Source organism: Pseudophryne corroboree, chromosome 5 (genome assembly GCF_028390025.1).
Source record: "Pseudophryne corroboree isolate aPseCor3 chromosome 5, aPseCor3.hap2, whole genome shotgun sequence".
Classification (NCBI taxonomy): domain Eukaryota; kingdom Metazoa; phylum Chordata; class Amphibia; order Anura; family Myobatrachidae; genus Pseudophryne; species Pseudophryne corroboree.
This window is the reverse complement of record NC_086448.1, coordinates 602446723-602467408: the sequence shown is the minus strand read 5'-3', so window position 1 is coordinate 602467408 and position 20686 is coordinate 602446723. Positions and strand designations below refer to the sequence as shown.

The 20686-nt window shown below is 41.2% G+C and overlaps 1 protein-coding gene across 1 annotated transcript in view; it reads right to left on the bottom strand.

The window, feature by feature from the left end:
* Positions 1 to 976: 976 nt before the first annotated feature.
* The window catches only part of PTPN2 (protein tyrosine phosphatase non-receptor type 2), a 179565-nt gene continuing 159855 nt past the window's right edge, over positions 977 to 20686 (bottom strand). The window contains exons 7-10 of the mRNA XM_063923421.1: positions 18908 to 19069; positions 10185 to 10351; positions 9724 to 9825; positions 977 to 1341 (exon numbers count right to left, since the gene is read on the bottom strand). Of these exons, the coding sequence (XP_063779491.1) occupies positions 1320 to 1341; positions 9724 to 9825; positions 10185 to 10351; positions 18908 to 19069 (453 nt within the window). The 3' untranslated portion in view covers positions 977 to 1319. The remainder of the gene's footprint in view (positions 1342 to 9723; positions 9826 to 10184; positions 10352 to 18907; positions 19070 to 20686) is intronic.

Genomic DNA, 20686 nt, shown 5'->3' with positions numbered 1-20686 from the left:
AGTTTTTATTTTTTGTAGTCAACCCATAATCACTGTCTTCTGCCACAGTCCTCCATATGTACTAGGTAATGATCTTAAATACAGCAGTATGGTTGTGGCGGACTGAGGTATTCTTCATACCATAACTGGATGTGTGAAAATAAAACAGATCAGGCAAGGGTGGTAGACTTTAGAAAACATGCAAAATTCTTGTAGGTTGTACATGAGAATTCAATCGTGATGTTCTCGCTCCCGAGTAAGTGCGGCTATAAGCGGACAGATTTCTAGATTTTTCTCCATAGCCACACAAGGCTGCATACAAAAATCAGCAAGTCTGGGGTGAGATCTGTTGCCAGCGTTTATATGCCATTGCAACAGTAACACCCCCCCTTTGCTCCTGATTGAACTGACCCAATAGTATGCAAAAGCAAATGTTTGGGGATAAGGTGCCTTTAAGAAGAAATGTTATGGTATGTTCTAACACTTATTTATGAAATACATTAAAAGGGTGAAGTTCTTCCAGATAACCAGGTTATTTGGCTTGTACATACTTTGCACCTTTTATAGAATATATTGCCTTTCCTATTTTCTTTCTGTGATGCATGGCCATATATTTGCATCCATAGGTGGAGTGTATTTTTGTTTTCCTGGACAGAACTGTATCCATTGCAAAGAGCACTTCAAAGCAAATGTTTCTAGTAATAAGAACAAACACTAAACAATATCTGATAATATAATTACATGGTTAAATAGCACATGAATAAAATGCAATGGATTTACAATTCATTGATCGCTGGTGTAAGCCAGAATTAAATTCAACTAACGTTGTAACCTTCAATCTCTGGATCTTCTGCACCTGTCACTCAGCCTGGCCATATTCCTTCACCTGCTGATGGGAAATGCCAAACACCGAATATACCATAGATTTGTCTTTTACTTACCCTCAAACTAAATGTATCCAAAAGCTAAATTCTCCCAATAAAAACGCACAATGACATTTAAAAAAAAAAATATTTAATGCTGCCAAAAAAAGTATAAAAATACAATGTGAATGGCAGAATGATACAAAGTACTCCTCTAATGTATCTTACATATATTTCTAAAGTACATGCATTAGAAAACACCCGACAAAACATGAAGTGAACTTGTTCTGCAAAGATTCATGCTGGTGATGTTCTTCACCCCCTGCGCGGAGCAGTTTACGTGGTAAACAGATATCACAATGAGGTAATTTCATTAATAAACCTCACATTTGCTCCTGATGAGGGTTTCATGTCTTGCTTTGCATGTCAATGGTTTCGTAGTATAATTGCTGTAGAATAGTCACAAGCCGTGGAGGTTTAGGTGTCGAGGAGCCTTGGCCTATGACACAATGCAAAACAAAAATGACTAATTCAGTAACATGTGAGAAAATAAAAACTTAAACTAGTAAAAAAAAAAAACCTAAAAATCCCCCTTTGTAAATAAAACTATAAATGAAAGCATTATTTACAGGACACATTTATTTTTCACATAATAAACTACTCCTCAACCCTTACTTGTATTGTGTATTCTTTTTTGTGTGTATTTTAGGGGTTCTACTATTTCTCTCGGTTTATATAGTGCAGCGAGTACACTAATATGACCATTTATAGCCCTTTCACACAGAAAGTGAAATTACCGGATGAAGAAGTTCTACCTAGTAATTTGCCGATAAATACGGTCCTTTTTCTGCGTGAAAGGGTCAATCCGGGTTGAAATTGCCGGGACTTCAACCCAGGAATTTCTACCCAGGTTGACCCTTTCATATAGACAAAATACCCGTGTTGATACGCAAATTCCCGGGTAGAAATTCTTGACCCGGCAATTTGCTTCTCTGTGTGAAAGGGGGGTCAGGCAGGGACCGGCAAAGTGACCCAGCACTAAAATGCCGGGTAAAAGCCGCGATTTCTGTATGAAAAGGGTATTAATAACATTCTAATTGACATCATTATTAAATTAGTTTGCAAAGTGTAACCAAGAAATATTATTATTTTGAAGCACTAAATTCACAGGAGACATGATAGCAATATTATTAAACTCATATAAAATTGAAATAAACGACTGAACACAGATTTAGATTCAAGTTAGTTTGTAGCCTCATTAAAATTATAATATCCACAACATACATTATATACACTACAGTATGGTAACATATTGTTACTGTGACTGAGTGCTATGTTCCAGATTATGCTTATTGTATTGTGGCAGTGTCTATACCTACTATTTTAGATGTGTGTAACCCAGCATGTGGGGTCTTTGGTCACACTACTGCCTTTTGTATTGCGTGGCATGAGAATATGTGAGGGTATGTACACCACTTATGTAGATTGTGTGGGTAGATGCGCGTCTCACTGTGTCGCATGGAGAAGGTAGAGGAATGAGAGTTGCATATGAGCCTCAGACTTCATCTTGTTCTAACCATGCCATTCTCAATATAGTCCAGAAAGATCACAGCACGGCATTAACAATACCATATTCTGTTACGATGCTCTGTTGTACCCAATATACAGCATTCACAGTATAATCACCTGGTAGAGATACCACTGTTACCCAGAGGAGTCTCACAATCATATCAGTACATGTATACAGTCAGCAAGCCTCAATATTGCTTTATTTCACAGATATAATTATCAAATCATAGCCATATTAATGTAACCACCATATGCAGAGAGTGTTAAAACCCGTAACAAAGAACAATACTCATTAAACACTCATTATAGCCAATGTTGCAGCTGTAAACAACACCACTAGCACCAGCGCTCTACAGTTTTACAATAGTTCCCATATCCATATACGGTATGCTTATCCATTACTTGTCCTGGAGAGGAGGAGGTGGAGAGGGGGGGGGGGGGGGGGGAGGGGGGGGGGGGCTGGGGCGGTGACATATTTCTTAGTGCTACAGTGAGTGACTGTGTGGCCTAAGTTGGAATGGAAATTGTGGGTGGGATAAAGCCAAAGCAGTCTTGTCTACTGATCATGTAGAACGCCCGGGGCAAAAGTTTGCCTGGCCTTTTGTAAGTGAAGAATGGAATGTAAGAAAAATTAAAAAGAAATTTGTGTGTAGTAGAGATAAAATAGATTGTGGCTAAATTTTATTTGAAACAAGTTTTGGAGACATACAGGCCTTTCACAGTGTTGCAAGGTCCCAACGATACAATCCTCAGGTTCAACTTTAGATTTGTCATTCCGTACTGATTTGCACAATAAATAGGTCTGGAATAAATGTCTGAGAAATCATTCTTCTGTGCGGTGTGATTGGGGTAAAACTAGAAACGCTTAACAAATAACGCTTGTGAGAGGTTTGCAGCCAAATACCAACTTAAGTGAATATTTTGTGGAACAGTGAAGAGTTTGCGCATCTGGTGAATATATCCTACATGATTTATCACCTTTAATACCCCTGATTTGATAGATTAGATTATTAACATGTCAAAAGCAAATGTACGTAGTCTAACATGTTTGTAACATCCTTATAATATTACAGGTTAACTAATAACCTGCAACATTTTAAATATTTACATATTTTCCCTTTAAATCAATATACTATTCAGATACTTATTTTTGCTAGCCTAATTTTTCCCCCCACAGCATCCTCTCCTACTATTGCAGGAAAAAGCAATGCCGAGTACCAGGGAAATAATTCAGGTGTCCTTGTGTTAAGTTTCCAGGAGGAGAGTCATTAGGGCTCTAATGGCAAGTAGCGCAGCCCTGGAACACAACTCCCAATATTCACCAAAAGAGGGAGGGTGGGTAAGAGGGCTTCGGTCACACCCATATGCCCACCCAAACCATGGCCCAATGCTACACACACACCCCATCATATTTATGTCCTTTTATGCTGCTATCTATAACCGTTATATTCACATAAATATGCTTCAAGTAATCAAAAATTATTATGCACATTCACCAGTAAAGGTCTATAGGATAAACGGTACTGACTAGGCCTGTGTTGCTATATTTGCATTTTTAAAGCGAGCAGGTGTGTACAGAAAACCGGTTAATACCCCAGTCATATTAGTTATGTCTGCGGACTCCTCCCTTGATTATCAAGCGTGTATCTGGCAAACAAAGCTGAGAAGTCATAAAGGACAGAAATGAATATACACAGAACATACAATTAAATATATGAAATGATACAGGCCTTCATACATTATGGACAGTATTCAATTAGCCCTGATATTTCTCCCCCCCCCCCCCCCCCTCCCAAAAAAAAAAAAAAAAAAACGGGCTACTTTTTTGACCGAAGGTCATTATCGGGCTATTCAATTAAAGGCTTTTTTTGTGTGCGATAGCACATAGGATCTGGGATAAGAATCCGGACCCATGTGTTATCGCCGCCTCTGAGGGCTGCTTATCAGGGATTAATTGAACAGCCCTAAGTGAATCAATTCACTGCTGTAAATTACTGCAGCTAATTGAATACCCCCCTAAAATTTACAAAAAAACAACAACTTTTTTTATGTACATGTGTTACTTGAAAAATATTATATTGAATAGTTTCAATTGGGTTTAGTTTTTTGTGTGTATGTCTGTCTATCTCGAACTGTATATTATATATTTTTAATATATGCTATGGTTACCTAAATCATACCACTGTTACCAAGAACAAAAGACACAGACAGATCACATGCTTGTAAGCAATTTATTATTTTGTGAATACAAAATAAAGTGAAAAAGTAGAACATGAAGTTATGATCCATATCTAATAGAGGAAGACATTCAGGTGTATAGCCAGTTAATATATTACTGATAGATTCAATGGCTGATGCCCTTTTTGCAAAGGTGCCAACACTGTTACAGGGTCAGCTTGGTAAAGGTAACAAACAGTGGACGTTCCTTTTTAACCCTATTCTTGAAACAGGTCACACACTCCCCGCGGGCCATTTGCGGTATCTGCTGTTGCTACAGCCATTTTCATGGACTAAATTGAGAAAATTCCCTGCAGCTCTCATGAATGAAAGGAAATACAATATTTATAGCTACACAGTGTTCTGAATATACTGTACAGTGCAGTAATACTGTACCAAACAACAGACTAATGCCAAGCAAATGACAAATTCATCATTTCATTTACAATCAAAGATTATACAATGTATTTTTTCCCTTACATGTTGATTTTAGGATGCTGTGCCGGGAAGTGCTTAGGAGACATGTCAATAAAGACTTCCAAATAAAAAGCAGGGGCGGGACAGCTCTGAGCTATTAGCTGAACTACAGCATTTAATATAAAAATGCAATCTATTAAACAGCATACAGGACTTTAGTCCAAAGGGCATTGCTTCTAATATCTGATGTCCTGCTTCAGAGAGACAGATTGCTGCATAAGAAATATGCAGGATCTATGTAGTTAAAAGACTATAAAACGATCCTGCCTTTGCTGGACATCCTGTTAGTGGATCGGATAGTAAAAGGAGTGTTTATCCAATCACCAATAGAGGATTTACATTACTGCATACTACAAACAAACCACTACTGTTCATCCACCTGCAGAATATGGCTTAAAGTGAACACAGCAGAGGTAGCCATATGGTGGAAGCAATCAACTGTCTTGAGTAAGAACCATTAAGGCATGGAACTTTTTGACAGGTCACAAAGTAACTCCCACAGAGATGGTGTACTAAATAAAAGCCAGGCCCACAAAGGTGCTGTCTCCGTGGTGATAACTGCACTTTAAGGATTCTTTTTCTCCACACGTATTCGTTTACAGGAAAGAAGCAAATAAAAAAAAAAGTCTGGATCTATTGTTTTCCCCTATTTCATTGTAAGAACACATTTCAAGATGTTTCTTTTTGACAAATTATGCTAAAGTGGTCTGTAATCACGGACATGCTTGTGCTACTGGCTATGAGATTAAGCCAACGGTTAGTAGGTCATTGCAGAAACCTCTAATACAGTATGTACAACAGACTATAAACAAATCAACGGGATATATCACTGATTTTTACATTATTTCCAAACACACTGCAAAGCTACACACAATCAGAACGCAGAATAGGCTACTTAGGCTTTCAGTTATTCAATGTACTTTAAAAACACCACGTAAACTTCCAGAGCAGGTATTAAGCTTTTGAAGAATTTCAAAATGGTTATACACAAAATCTGAACAAATCATCTATTTCCTCTAGCAACTGAAAAGATGATAAAGGAATAAATGCAATGGGCTCGATTCAATCCAGCACGGAATGACAAGCGCCAGGAGGGAGCTCCTGCAGCTATTCAATTCAGCGTGATGTTATGCCCAACTAATCTGACAAAACTACTGGTGTGATGCTGTTTTCTGCCCTTAGTGATGCAGAAACAGCATTGCGCCAGGCAATGCAGTCAGAGAATGCTGGTTCTCACAACTAAACACCATGTATAAGGTGCAAGAAGCGGCATTCTCTGACATAACAGCGCGCTGAATTGAACAGGTCCGGGAGCTCATTCCCAGCACTATTCAATTCGAATTGAGCTGATGTAAAGAAATGGCACCAAAAAAGTAATCTTTGGATATTCTGCACATATAGCTAAAAGCACTGGATAGAATAATAATAATAATAATAGGTTACACGTCCTACCGTATCATGGTTATGAATCTGGTTTATCACAAAAACAATTAATCTCCAGCACTGTAGAGACACTAGGAAAATGGAGCTTTCCAACTGACCTCTTGAAGAAATGGAGTGGAGCATATATGCCATCAACCCAAGAAATCTTTCACCAAAATCCTGCTCTATTCTCCTAGGAAATTTGTGGTCAACATTAATCCAGATCGTACTACAAAATGGATTTTAGACTGATCAGCGCTCATACCGCCCACTTTCATATGTAAACAACCATTGTCCGCAAATGATGTGATATCGCCCAAAGCGTTCTTGTCACTCAAGAAATGTGTGTGCAATTATAGCACATATAAGAAAACCACATTCCACACAAGGTGTACACTTCTGTGTTTTTATTGTTTTGGATTCCACGCCATCAAAAATACTAACTGAAGAGACTAATCCTAATCACATCATGGACCATTCATGCCGAGGATCTGATACACCTTACCTTTCATTAGACATGCATGTAAATACAAAAAAAACAATGAAAAAACAAACCATGGAAGGCTAACCTACAAGTTATACAATGTCTATCTTCATCCCTCATTTTATAGACATTCATTTAAAAATCTTAAAGTATGAATATAAGTTTCTGTTAATGCTATTATGACATGACATTAAAAACAGCTACTTGTACCACTGCAACACTCAGACAGACTGGGGCTAAAATTTGCCCTCGGCACTCTTTTCATGCATGTGCATGGAAAATGGGGAGTGACCATGTGTCACGGAGCGGGGAGGTTGTTGTGTGGCTTTCTGCTACGCCCCCATCTAAGCATGCTGGCCGAGCAGAGCGCCGGGACACTGAAATGCTCGGCCAGAGCGGCCAAATCAGGCCATCACAATTGTGGAATCTTATAGATGGCCAGTCCGGCTGTGGCAAATGTTTAATTACTGGCAGTAACTCTTATTATGAATATCGTAAAACGCTCACGTACAAAAAAAAAAAAAAAAAACACACCACCTTAACAGATTTAAAGAAATATCATTATAGTGTAGTTTACTATATAAAAAAGGCATTTCTAATTTATTTCAATATTAAAAGGAACTCCAACTTCTCAATTTCACAGCCAATTCGATTGCATCTTCTATACACTGTCACGTACCACACATTTAAGTAAAAGAAGAGTGTGTTTACGTTATACAGTACACACATTATCAAAAAGCAAACAGTATTTCTGACTGCCATGTTTATGTAGAAAATAAGTATGGCCTGCCTGGGTTATTTTACATAACAAAAGAGTAGGTAGGAAAGCCAAATTCACAACATGAAATAAGGGGGGGCGACAGAAACAAATTAGTAGTCACAAGAATAATTGTGTGTTTTGGTAATAATTGTGTGTTTTGGTAATCTTACTTGCAGTTTTGTTTCCTTCAAATGTGACAAATTAAAGCTGAAATAGATGTTGGCAAGTACTGTACACATTTTTTCTCTGGTCAACAATTCATAAATAAAACAGATTTTTTTATTTTAATCTATTAGCACTTCAGAAAATTTCTAAGTCCATTAAATAATGAAAAATAATAGTATATAAAAAACAATGTTTGGAGGTCAAACTGTGAAATAAGGGGCTATGCCAAATGCTATAGGCTACCACTATGTACTTGTTCACATTTGCAGTTAGTTTATTTCTACTTCATGTACAGAGAGAGTGCTAAAATCAAAGAAAAAAAATATATATATATTTTTCATGCGACCCAATGCATTCTACATGCACTTATGTATGCTTAAAATATGCTCCGTGCTGTATTTAAATGAACAAGTAAACGTTTTATTTTACGATGTATCACAGTCCCGTCAGATTGTTTCATGTGCGGGAAAACCATTTTAAATGTACAAAGTATATAACAATCTTAAAAAGTGTGTGAGTGAGCGGTTATGGCTTGTTCCCACTTTAAGCGGATAACTTATGATGAATGAAAAAGTCTTACAAAATGACAAAAAACATAATTCATACACTTCAATATCAGCACCCAAAAATGGAGAAAGTGTTTCAAATGTAACTGGTTTCTGTATATTTTCATAGTAGAATTTCAACAAAAAATATTTTCGGTTCCCCTATAGGAGTTGTTCCAAACTCGTTCCTCAAGGACCCCCAACAGTTCATGTTTTCAAGGGGTTTTCATTACTCACTGACAAATTTTACAAGATCCACAGGTGGAGCCAATTACTTCACTTGTGATCATGCAAGGCCACCTGGAAAACGTGAACTGTTGGGGGTCCTTGAGGGCCAAGTTTGGGAACACCTGTTCTATAGTGTTCACATAATCTGCATTCTTCTTTCCTGTAAAAAGATCTAATGTATTTTCAGTATAGCCAAATAACTCGAAGACACACAATACTATCTCCTACTCATGCACTTGACTGTATTCACTTACAACTAGGACAGAGAAGTTTCTGCAATTTGGCCTCATGTATTATTGTAGTAAGAAAAGTATCAGAGCACCTTCTTAGCAAATGTCAGAGCTCCTTAAATATGCTTAACACAGTGATGGCTAACCTTGACACTCCAGCTGTTGTTGAACTACACATCCCAGCATGCCCTGCATCAGTTTTAGCATGGCCAAATAGCAAAACTGATGCAGGGCATGCTGGGATGTGTAGTTCAACAACAGCTGGAGTGTCAAGGTTAGCCATCACTGGCTTAACAGGACGCATACTACCTTATTAGAGGACACGGATCTACAGATGTGCTCCCATGAGTAGCCTGCACAGGAGTTACATATTACCAACCCTTACAATTTGACATTTAAACAATCAAATATTTTACAGCATTTAGTGAAACTATGTAAAACAAGAAGAAATAAAAAGACAGAAATACATAAGACGTACCAGTTTTCATCAATACAAAAAGGTAGCAGCTTCAGTTAGGAACAACTGACCCCAACGCTCCTGAGATGGCTTAAGACATCAGACACAGATTGTATCCATTTGAAAGCACACACCATACCTCAGGATTAGGTCTGCACCAGTCACAGCACCCACGGTATATATTTTAAGGTGTTTGTAGACACCCCCACACAAGCACCATAATATCTGTAAAGTCAGGGGGAATAGAATTTCCAACAGACATAAACTCCCGCTATTAGGACTGAAGCCAACCCAACTGGAATGAGAAAAGGTTCCCAGAATAACCACCTTTTTCTTTTCCGTTCCACTTCATTCATCTTTTGCTTCATCTGTTCTACTTTATGTGCAGTGTTGGCTTTTCTAAAATCTCGGTCCCTTTTCCGAAGTGCACTGCATTATAAAGAAAATATATTTCAGCATAGGTAAAGTACTACAATGAGGCAGGCAGATTCCTTCTGTTTCCATGGTAGAAGTCAGTGATCACATGTATAACAGACTCTGAACACCGTTTCCATGTGTTGATTATATCTAAAAATGTTTTTATTATAGGATTTAAACTTTACCACATCTTAGAAACGAGGCAGCGAGGGCTCCAATAGCAAAATGCTTTCTCATCCTCGTGATACCTTTAGTGGTACTGTATAAGCCAGAAAGGGTCAGATACACAGAGGCTTTTTCTGTGACAATAGTTACAGGATGTGAAAGGGTTGGTTGAGGATCTGGAAGATGACAACTTCTCATGCAATTACCTTTGCGTTTCTCCATCTGCTTCTTGTGGTTTATTATTGAATTCTGAATTTTTCTCATTTTGCTCTTGTTCTTCTGTAGAGAGTCTATTGCCATTATACCTTTCACCAGTCTGTTTGTGGTCTATTTTGGGAGACTGATCATCTTTGGAAAGTCCCTTACATTGATTCTGTAAGTTAAACCAATGGAACGGAGGTTAAAAAAAGGAAATAAATTAACAAAAAATAACAAAACAAAAAAAAACCCACATCAATATTTAATTCCATGTTTCTACTTAACCATTTCCCAAATTATAAAGTAAAAAAAAAAAAAAAGACAACGCATAACAAAATGATGGAGAAAGACAACATTAGGTACTTATATATAATTAGTATTTACTATAATAAACAGCTAAGTGAAAAGCAAACAAAATAAAAACAAAAATGACAGCAAGCTAAAAAATGCAGGACCTAAGCGCAAATGCTATTTTACACTGTCGTGGGCCCATTTCTGTGGATAAGTGCACAACTTAAAGAGCCAAAAGAATGATGACTGCAAGGAGTGCAAAATGTTGCTCTGTGTAACAGAGGTTCTGGGAGATTGCATCAATTTATTTATTTTTTCATTATGAAAAAAAAAAAATGTGGCAAACCCAAAATTTATTAAAGAAACTTTCCAAAAACATTTCTAGGGAAACAGGGGTGAGGCCTAGACCAGTACACTCGTAGTAGATCACAAGTGAGCCTGTTCTCCAAGACACAGCCAGTTTAAAATCAGATTTCCGCAATTCCCTGACCTTCTTGCTACACCTAGATTGTGCAGGGTTTCTGGGAGTTGCTGCTAAACGGAAAACAAACCCCTGTTAGCCATCATATCATTGGGTAGTTTTCATGGCCCTGGGCCCCTCTGTAAATCCTTCTTGTAGCCACTGACTGTAACAATGTAAAAAGGTTAGCCGTACTATACCTAAGCCACTAGGTTATCATGCAGTTTTTCCTCTATATTAGTTAGTATTACAGAGGGTTATGAGGTTTGAAAACTGTTACTGGAATGGACTTATGCCAAAGTCTTGGTTAGGAATACATGGCGCTTATTACCACTACTATCCTGCCATCTTACTGGCCCTTTTATGGGGGTTCAGGATGATTCTCCCACTTTTCATCACACTTATCACTGGTAAACCAATGCAGACTTACTGCATGACCTTCGTGATAAATATTGTCTGATTGAAAAGCGAGCTGTCGTGGAAGCACACACACGGCAAGTGTGCAATAATGTAACCCACGGAAAAAATAAGATTTTACTTACCGATAAATCTATTTCTCGTAGTCCGTAGTGGATGCTGGGACTCCGTCAGGACCATGGGGAATAGCGGCTCCGCAGGAGACAGGGCACAAAATTTAAAAGTTTGACCACTAGGTGGTGTGTACTGGCTCCTCCCCCTATGACCCTCCTCCAAGCCTCAGTTAGGATACTGTGCCCGGACGAGCGTACACAATAAGGAAGGATTTTGAATCCCGGGTAAGACTCATACCAGCCACACCAATCACACCGTACAACTTGTGATCTGAACCCAGTTAACAGTATGACAAACGTAGGAGCCTCTGAACAGACGGCTCACAACAATAACAACCCGATTTTTTTGTAACAATAACTATGTACAAGTATTGCAGACAATCCGCACTTGGGATGGGCGCCCAGCATCCACTACGGACTACGAGAAATAGATTTATCGGTAAGTAAAATCTTATTTTCTCTGACGTCCTAGTGGATGCTGGGACTCCGTCAGGACCATGGGGATTATACCAAAGCTCCCAAACGGGCGGGAGAGTGCGGATGACTCTGCAGCACCGAATGAGAGAACTCCAGGTCCTCCTTAGCCAGGGTATCAAATTTGTAGAATTTTACAAACGTGTTCTCCCCTGACCACGTAGCTGCTCGGCAGAGTTGTAATGCCGAAACCCCTCGGGCAGCCGCCCAAGATGAGCCCACCTTCCTTGTGGAATGGGCCTTGACAGATTTAGGCTGTGGCAGGCCTGCCACAGAATGTGCAAGTTGAATTGTGCTACAAATCCAACGAGCAATCGTCTGCTTAGAAGCAGGAGCACCCAGCTTGTTGGGTGCATACAGTATAAACAGCGAGTCAGATTTTCTGACTCCAGCCGTCCTTGAAATATATATTTTCAATGCTCTGACAACGTCCAGCAACTTGGAATCCTCCAAATCGCTAGTAGCCGCAGGCACCACAATAGGCTGGTTCAGGTGAAACGCTGAAACCACCTTAGGCAGAAAGTGAGGACGCGTCCGCAGTTCTGCCCTGTCCGAATGGAAAATCAGATATGGGCTTTTATACGATAAAGCCGCCAATTCTGACACTCTCCTGGCTGAAGCCAGGGCCAGTAGCATGGTTACTTTCCATGTAAGATATTTCAAATCCACCGATTTGAGTGGCTCAAACCAATGGGATTTGAGAAATCCAAAACTACATTAAGATCCCACGGTGCCACTGGGGGCACAACCGGGGGCTGTATATGTAGTACTCCTTTTACAAAAGTCTGGACTTCAGGAACTGAAGCCAATTCTTTCTGGAAGAAAATCGACAGGGCCGAAATTTGAACCTTAATGGACCCTAATTTGAGGCCCATAGACAATCCTGTTTGCAGGAAATGTAGGAATCGACCCAGTTGAAATTCCTCCGTCGGGGCCTTCCTGGCCTCACACCACGCAACATATTTTCTCCAAATGCGGTGATAATGTTGTGCAGTCACCTCCTTCCTGGCTTTTACCAGGGTAGGGATGACCTCTTCCGGAATGCCTTTTTCCCTTAGGATTCGGCGTTCAACCGCCATGCCGTCAAACGCAGCCGCGGTAAGTCTTGGAATAGACACGGTCCCTGCTGAAGCAGGTCCCGTCTTAGAGGTAGAGGCCACGGATCTTCCGTGAGCATCTCCTGAAGTTCCGGGTACCAAGTTCTTCTTGGCCAATCCGGAGCCACGAGTATCGTTCTTACTCCCCTTTGCCGTATAATTCTCAGTACTTTTGGTATGAGAGGCAGAGGAGGAAACACATACACTGACTGGTACACCCATGGTGTTACCAGAGCGTCTACAGCTATTGCCTGAGGGTCTCTTGACCTGGCGCAATACCTGTCCAGTTTTTTGTTGAGGCGGGACGCCATCATGTCCACCATTGGTCTTTCCCAATGGACCACAATCATGTGGAAGACTTCTGCTGTTTACGTGGGCGACTGCCGTGATGTTGTCCGACTGAATCAACACCGGCTGACCCTGAAGCAGAGGTTTTGCCAGGCTTAGAGCATTGTAGATTGCTCTTAGCTCCAGTATATTTATGTGAAGAGACGTCTCCAGGCTTGACCACACGCCCTGGAAGTTTCTTCCCTGTGTGACCGCTCCCCAGCCTCTCAGGCTGGCATACGTGGTCACTAGGACCCAGTTCTGTATGCCGAATCTGCGGCCCTCTAACAGATGAGCACTCTGCAACCACCATAGCAGAGACACTCTTGTCCTTGTGGACAATTTTATCCGCTGATGCATCTGCAGATGCGATCCGGACCATTTGTCCAGCAGATCCCACTGAAAAGTTTGTGCATGGAATCTGCCGAATGGAATCGCTTCGTAAGAAGCTACCATTTTTCCCAGGACTCTTGTGCATTGATGCACAGATACTTTTCCTGGTTTTAGGAGGTTCCTGACTAGATCGGATAACTCCCTGGCTTTCTCCTCCGGAAGAAATAACTTTTTCTGAACAGTGTCCAGAATCATCCCTAGGAACAACAGACGTGTCGTCGGGATCAGTTGGGATTTTGGAAAATTCAGAATCCACCCGTGTTGTTGGAGCACTACTTGGGTTAGTGCTACTCCGACCTCCAGCTGTTCTCTGGATCTTGCCCTTATCAGGAGATCGTCCAAGTAAGGGATAATTAAGACGCCTTCTCTTCGAAGAAGGATCATCATTTCGGCCATTACCTTGGTAAAGACCCGGGGTGCCGTGGACAATCCAAACGGCAGCGTCTGAAACTGATAATGACAGTTTTGGACCACGAACCTGAGGTACCCTTGGTGTGAAGGACAAATTGGAACATGAAGGTAAGCATCCTTGATGTCCAAGGACACCATAAAATCCCCTTCTTCCAGATTCGCTATCACTGCTCTGAGTGACTCCATCTTGAACTTGAATTTTTGTATGAACAGGTTCAGAGATTTTAGATTTAGAATCGGTCTTACCGAGCCGTCCGGCTTTGGTACCACAAATAGCGTGGAGTAATACCCCTGTCCCTGTTGTAGGAGGGGTACCTTGACTATCACCTGCTGAGAATACAGCTTGTGAATGGCCTCCAATACCGTCGCCCTGTCGGAGGGAGACGTTGGCAAAGCAGACTTTAGGAAACGGCGAGGAGGGGACTTCTCGAATTCCAACCTGTAACCCTGAGATACTACCTGCAGGATCCAGGGGTCCACCTGCGAGTGAGCCCACTGTGCGCTGAAATGTTTGAGGCGACCCCCCACCGCCCCTGAGTCTGCTTGTAAGGTCCCAGCGTCATGCTGACGCCTTTGTAGAAGCCGGGGAGGGCTTCTGCTCCTGGGAAGGAGCTGCTTGTTGCAGTCTCTTACCCTTTCCTTTGCCTCGGGGCAAATAGGAATGTCCTTTTGTTCGTTTGTTCTCATAGGAACGAAAGGACTGCGGCTGAAAAGCCTGCGGCTTTTTCTGCTGGGAGGTGACCTGGGGTAAAAAGGTGGATTTTCCGCCCGTTGCCGTGGCCACCAGATCCGATAGACCGACCCCAAATAATTCCTCCCCCTTATACGGCAATACTTCCATATGTCGTTTGGAATCCGCATCACCTGACCACTGGCGCGTCCATAAACTTCTTCTGGCAGATATGGACATCGCACTTACTCTTGATGCCAGAGTGCAAATATCTCTCTGTGCATCTCGCATATAAAGAAATGCATCCTTTAACTGCTCTATAGTCCGTAAAATACTGTCCCTATCCAGGGTATCAATATTTTCAGACAGTGACTCCGACCAAGCCACGCCAGCACTGCACATCCAGGCTGAGGCGATTGCTGGTCTCAGTATAACACCCGTATGTGTGTATATACTTTTTAATGTATTCTCCAGCCTCCTATCAGCTGGATCCTTGAGGGCGGCCGTATCAGGAGACGGTAACGCCACTTGCTTTGATAAGCGTGTGAGCGCCTTATCCACCCTAGGAGGTGTTTCCCAGCGCGCCCTAACCTCTGGCGGGAAAGGGTATAATGCCAATAACTTCTTTGAAATTAGCAGTTTTCTATCTGGGGTAACCCACGCTTTATCACACACTTCATTCAGTTCCTCTGATTCAGGAAAAACTATCGGTAGTTTTTTCACACCCCACATAATACCCCTTTTTGTGGTACTTGCAGTATCAGAGATATGCAAAGCATCCTTCATTGCCGTGATCATATAACGTGTGGCCCTACTGGAAAATACGTTTGTTTCTTCACCGTCGACACTGGTTTCAGTGTCAGTGTCTGGGTCTGTGTCGACCGACTGAGGTAAAGGGCGTTTTACAGCCCCTGACGGTGTCTGAGACGCCTGGACAGGTACTAACTGGTTTGCCGGCTGTCTCATGTCGTCAACCGACTTTTGTAGCGTGCTGACACTATCCCGTAATTCCATAAACAAAGCCATCCATTCTGGTGTCGACTCCCTAGGGGGTGACATCACCATTACAGGCAATTGCTCCGCCTCCACGCCAACATCGTCCTCATACATGTCGACACACACGTACCGACACACAGCAGACACACAGGGAATGCTCTGATAGAAGACAGGACCCCACTAGCCCTTTGGGGAGACAGAGGGAGAGTTTGCCAGCACACACCCAAGCGCTATAAATATATATAGGGACAACCTTAATAAGTGTGTTCCCTTTATAGCAGCTCAAATATTATAAATATCGCCAATAAGTGCCCCCCCTCTCTGTTTTTACCCTGTTTCTGTAGTGCAGTGCAGGGGAGAGTCCTGGGAGCCTTCCTCGCAGCGGAGCTGGGCAGGAAAATGGCGCTGTGTGCTGAGGAGAATAGGCCCCGCCCCCTTTTCGGCGGGCTTCTTCTCCCGGTTTTTTTGGAACCTGGCAGGGGTTAAATACATCCATATAGCCCCAAGGGCTATATGTGATATATTTTAGCCAGAATAGGTATATTACATTGCTGCCCAGGGCGCCCCCCCCAGCGCCCTGCACCCTCAGTGACCGCTGGTGTGAAGTGTGCGGAGAGCAATGGCGCACAGCTGCAGTGCTGTGCGCTACCTCATGAAGACTGAGACGTCTTCTGCCGCCGGTTTCTGGACCTCTTCTCTATTCGGCATCTGCAAGGGGGTCGGCGGCGCGGCTCCGGTGACCCATCCAGGCTGTACCTGTGATCGTCCCTCTGGAGCTAGTGTCCAGTAGCCTAAGAAGCAAATCCATCCTGCACGCAGGTGAGTTCACTTCTTCTCCCCTAAGTCCCTCGTTGCAGTGAGCCTGTTGCCAGCAGGACTCGCTGAAAATAAAAAACCTAACAAAACTTTTTCTAAGCAGCTCTTTAGGAGAGCCACCTAGATTGCACCCTGCTCGGACGGGCACAAAAACCTAACTGAGGCTTGGAGGAGGGTCATAGGGGGAGGAGCCAGTACACACCACCTAGTGGTCAAACTTTTAAATTTTGTGCCCTGTCTCCTGCGGAGCCGCTATTCCCCATGGTCCTGACGGAGTCCCAGCATCCACTAGGACGTCAGAGAAATCTCTGCTAAATGATGCTAATTGAGAAAGAAATGGATGAGATGATCAAATCATGATTAATATTAGTCAAACGCAAAGTGATGGTCAGGGCTATGGAGTCAGAGGAAATGCAGACTCCTGATCAAAATAAAAACTTATATACAGACGTCTGACTCCTCATTCCTCCAGATCAGTCTTGTGCATCACTGAGCATATGAGCCATATAATTATCTTGCAGAAAAGAAACACTAAGCACTAGTAGGATAAAACCAATAAAGTGCTGTTTGACAAAAATATACCCCAAAACAAAACAAAGACCAGCACAACAGTGTTTGCGATGTTCAGAAAACAAATGCAAAATATAGATTTGCCATTTCTAAAGGAGTAAAATAGAGGAGTCAAAGATTTGGCATACCAACTCCACAGCTCTGTGACTATTTTGATTAGTAGACGTCTTCATTTTGCTCTGGAATGAGAACACCGACTACCTAGGCCAATACATCTATTTGTAACAGAAGTAATTTCCATATGGGGGAATGTTGGGGCTCTATTGTACTCTTCCCTGAAATGCCAATTTTAACAATGTTATGGGGTCAGGTTGGACAGGTAGAGAGGTAATTATGTAGTTTCTAGGATGGGAGCTCACAAAATTTGCAAGGCTAAAAGATGAACAGGTGCTTATTGATGCTTGGGGAGACCGATATCCACTGCTAAATCATTTTCTGCTATTCAAGGACACACTTTACCTTAGTTACACATGTTAATGTAATTCTAAAGGGAATTCAAATCATTCACTGCAACTAGTTCTGCGTAAGTGGGAGGGGTGGATGAAGAATTGGGAAACTTAACCTATTCTGAAGGTAGGTGTATTTTTCAGGTGGTGCTGTGTGATACAAAACTTTCCTGTGTATCGGGCCTAAGAAAAATAATTTTTTATGTCAAAATAAATGTCAGTATGAACATGGTGAGTGCAAGAGTCTCTTACCTCACATGTACAATAAGGCACAATCTTGTGGCCAGAGACCAAATTATAGTGATTGGACCATTCCCCTGACCATTCCCCCTGACCATGCTTTTTTACCAGGCATGTACACCCCATGCAAACAATAGAAGAAGCTATATGGATCATTTGGCAATTGTTGACTTTTCCTATAAATTACATCTGTGGTGGAGGAGGATTTGTTTTAGGAAAGTTTTTTGGTAGTGATGTTGCTGGGGTGGTTTAGAATTATTAATAACACTTATACAAGTATCTCAAATGGACTTAAATGATCAGTACCTATAATGGTATTCTGCAGTGATTCTGTGTTATTACAAAGGGTAAAATCCTGCCTACTGCTTTCTAAATAAGTCACAACTGCTTCATGTTACAGAACATGTGGCTCATCGATTTTTCTTCACTCCCCTCTTAAGCATCTGCAGAACTGTGTGGGTGAAAACTGGAGGCTGAAACCCATGCCACAATGAACACCAAACCACAATCAAAATGAACACAACCAGAACATGAAGGATTCACCTGTTGCATACAGTAGATGCTACTTACATGCTGGTACGTAAGTTACATGGTAATGTATAGATGTTATGTCATTGCTGACATGTTAGTTAGCACCAAGAGCATCAGATTTCGAAGTGCTCACCCAATAATGGCAAGTTCACTCACAAACATGCACCAGCATGGCTTCTTATCCAAAATACCTCTGATGAAGAAAGGGATACAACCTTCTTAATCCTAGTTCAGTATGAGGAAGGGAGACATTCCATTATTTATAGAGATCTCTAGAATCCAAGCTGGGGCACAACCGGGTGACATAACTCTTACGAGAATCTGGTTTATTTGCCCAGTTGCGGTAAAAGTTCATCGACTGCTGTTTTGCTCCCTACTGTCCCACACGACCCATAATTGCTTGCTTCAGTAAGTCTTAGAACAGTACTTTACTCCCTACTTGCCACAACACCTTCATTGTGGTTTCAAAATACACTAACCTGTAGACTAGAGTCTCTTATTATAGACTTTGACCCCTCAATTACAGCCATGTAGGAGAATCTCAGTTGCCCTGGTGTTTGAATTAGTCCCATTCGGTATTGTCTCATATCCAATAACACTTGTTTAATGTCTACTGTCGAAGGATCATCTCTCTTTTCAATCTAACAGGAAAGATGAAAATGACATGAACATATTCATATCATATAGCATTGCAAATATGAATCAATTTCTTTTTAATCTGCATGTCTTTACCTACAGTGTCAGTCATTGCAAATCTGCTATAACTCACCTTCTCGTACTTGTACATGTATATTGGTATATTTTAAAACATTTATTTACACACCAACCTTCATACAAACATTTAGAACAAATCTACAAATATTAACTTTTAGTTTTAAAACAAAAGTTAACTCCAGCTGCTAATTTAACAGAGAATGAGCCATAAATCAGAGTGTACATAGCGCCTGAAAAACTACAACTGGTCCCTTCTGTCACTAGATGTAAGAATGAATGACACGTTTCTGGGACCAGAATAGATTGATCAGCCTTGTGTAACCACACCATACACACACTTATGGTGTGACTGGTCAATATATGGCTTTAAGTAGCTATGTAGCCTTCCATATCTATATATCACTTTCATGTGTATTTGTTTATATACTAAAATGACCTTGAAAAGTATATACAAGGAGATTTATTTCCTCACATTTGTGTGGTCATACATTCCACTGTGAAACACTGATAAACAGTGATCTCTCCTACACTTACTCCACCTTTCCCTTCAGAACCCAATTCAAGCTTCTCACACTCACAAAGCCCTCACTCAATACTCCCGTATTTACATCTCTGACCGTGTATCTATTCACTCTCCTGCACATCCACTTCGCTCCACTAATGCCTCTCCTGCCAACCGGGTACTTCCTCCCACTCCCGCCTCCAAGATTTTGCCGGCATGTTTCTTTAGGTATGACATTTTCACTCCATCAGTCTCCATCTCTTCAAACTTCAAGAAGGCTCTCAAGACCCACTTCATTAATTGCATCCAGCTCTCAACCTAACCCACTGCTCCTTGCTCCTATTTCATTGTCTCCCCTGCCTGTCTGTCTCTCCCGTTTAGGATGTAAGCTCATAAGAGCAAGGCACTCTTCCCTCATGTGCTTCTCTTACTATTACTTTTACTATCACCTCCTCCATAGTCTCTACAATGGCACCTAAACATTGGTTGCTGCCAGCCTTATTTCAGTGTCATGATCGCTGATGCAGAAATGTTTATAAACCAGGTCTTTGTCAAGCATTATTTTGTATTGCAAGTCAGTTTTCTTGTTTTGCTCATAAGTGTATGTACTTTGTAAGGTGCTGTAAAACCCTTTTGGTGCCATGTAAAAAAGGATATAATTATTATTATTATTAATAATAATAATAATAATAATAATAAATATCCTTGCTATAAGTGCAATTGAACTTTTAGGCCTATGCTGAAACGTAGCAAGACTTTGGGGGGTATCCATGTAGTTGCAGTTAAATACCACGGCTAATTGTTTCACCGGGGGTTATCCAATTATCCCAGATAAGCCGATGCAAGATGCGGCTTATCTGTTTTTGTTTCAACTGCCTCAGACTTCACTGAACCTGTGTATTTTCAGGAGAGAATGTGTGTATATATATATATATATATATATATATATATATATATATATATTATTTATTCATTTTTACAGGCGACCAAAATGGATAGCCTGTAAAAATATACGGGTGAAACATCAGGAAAAATCGCCCAA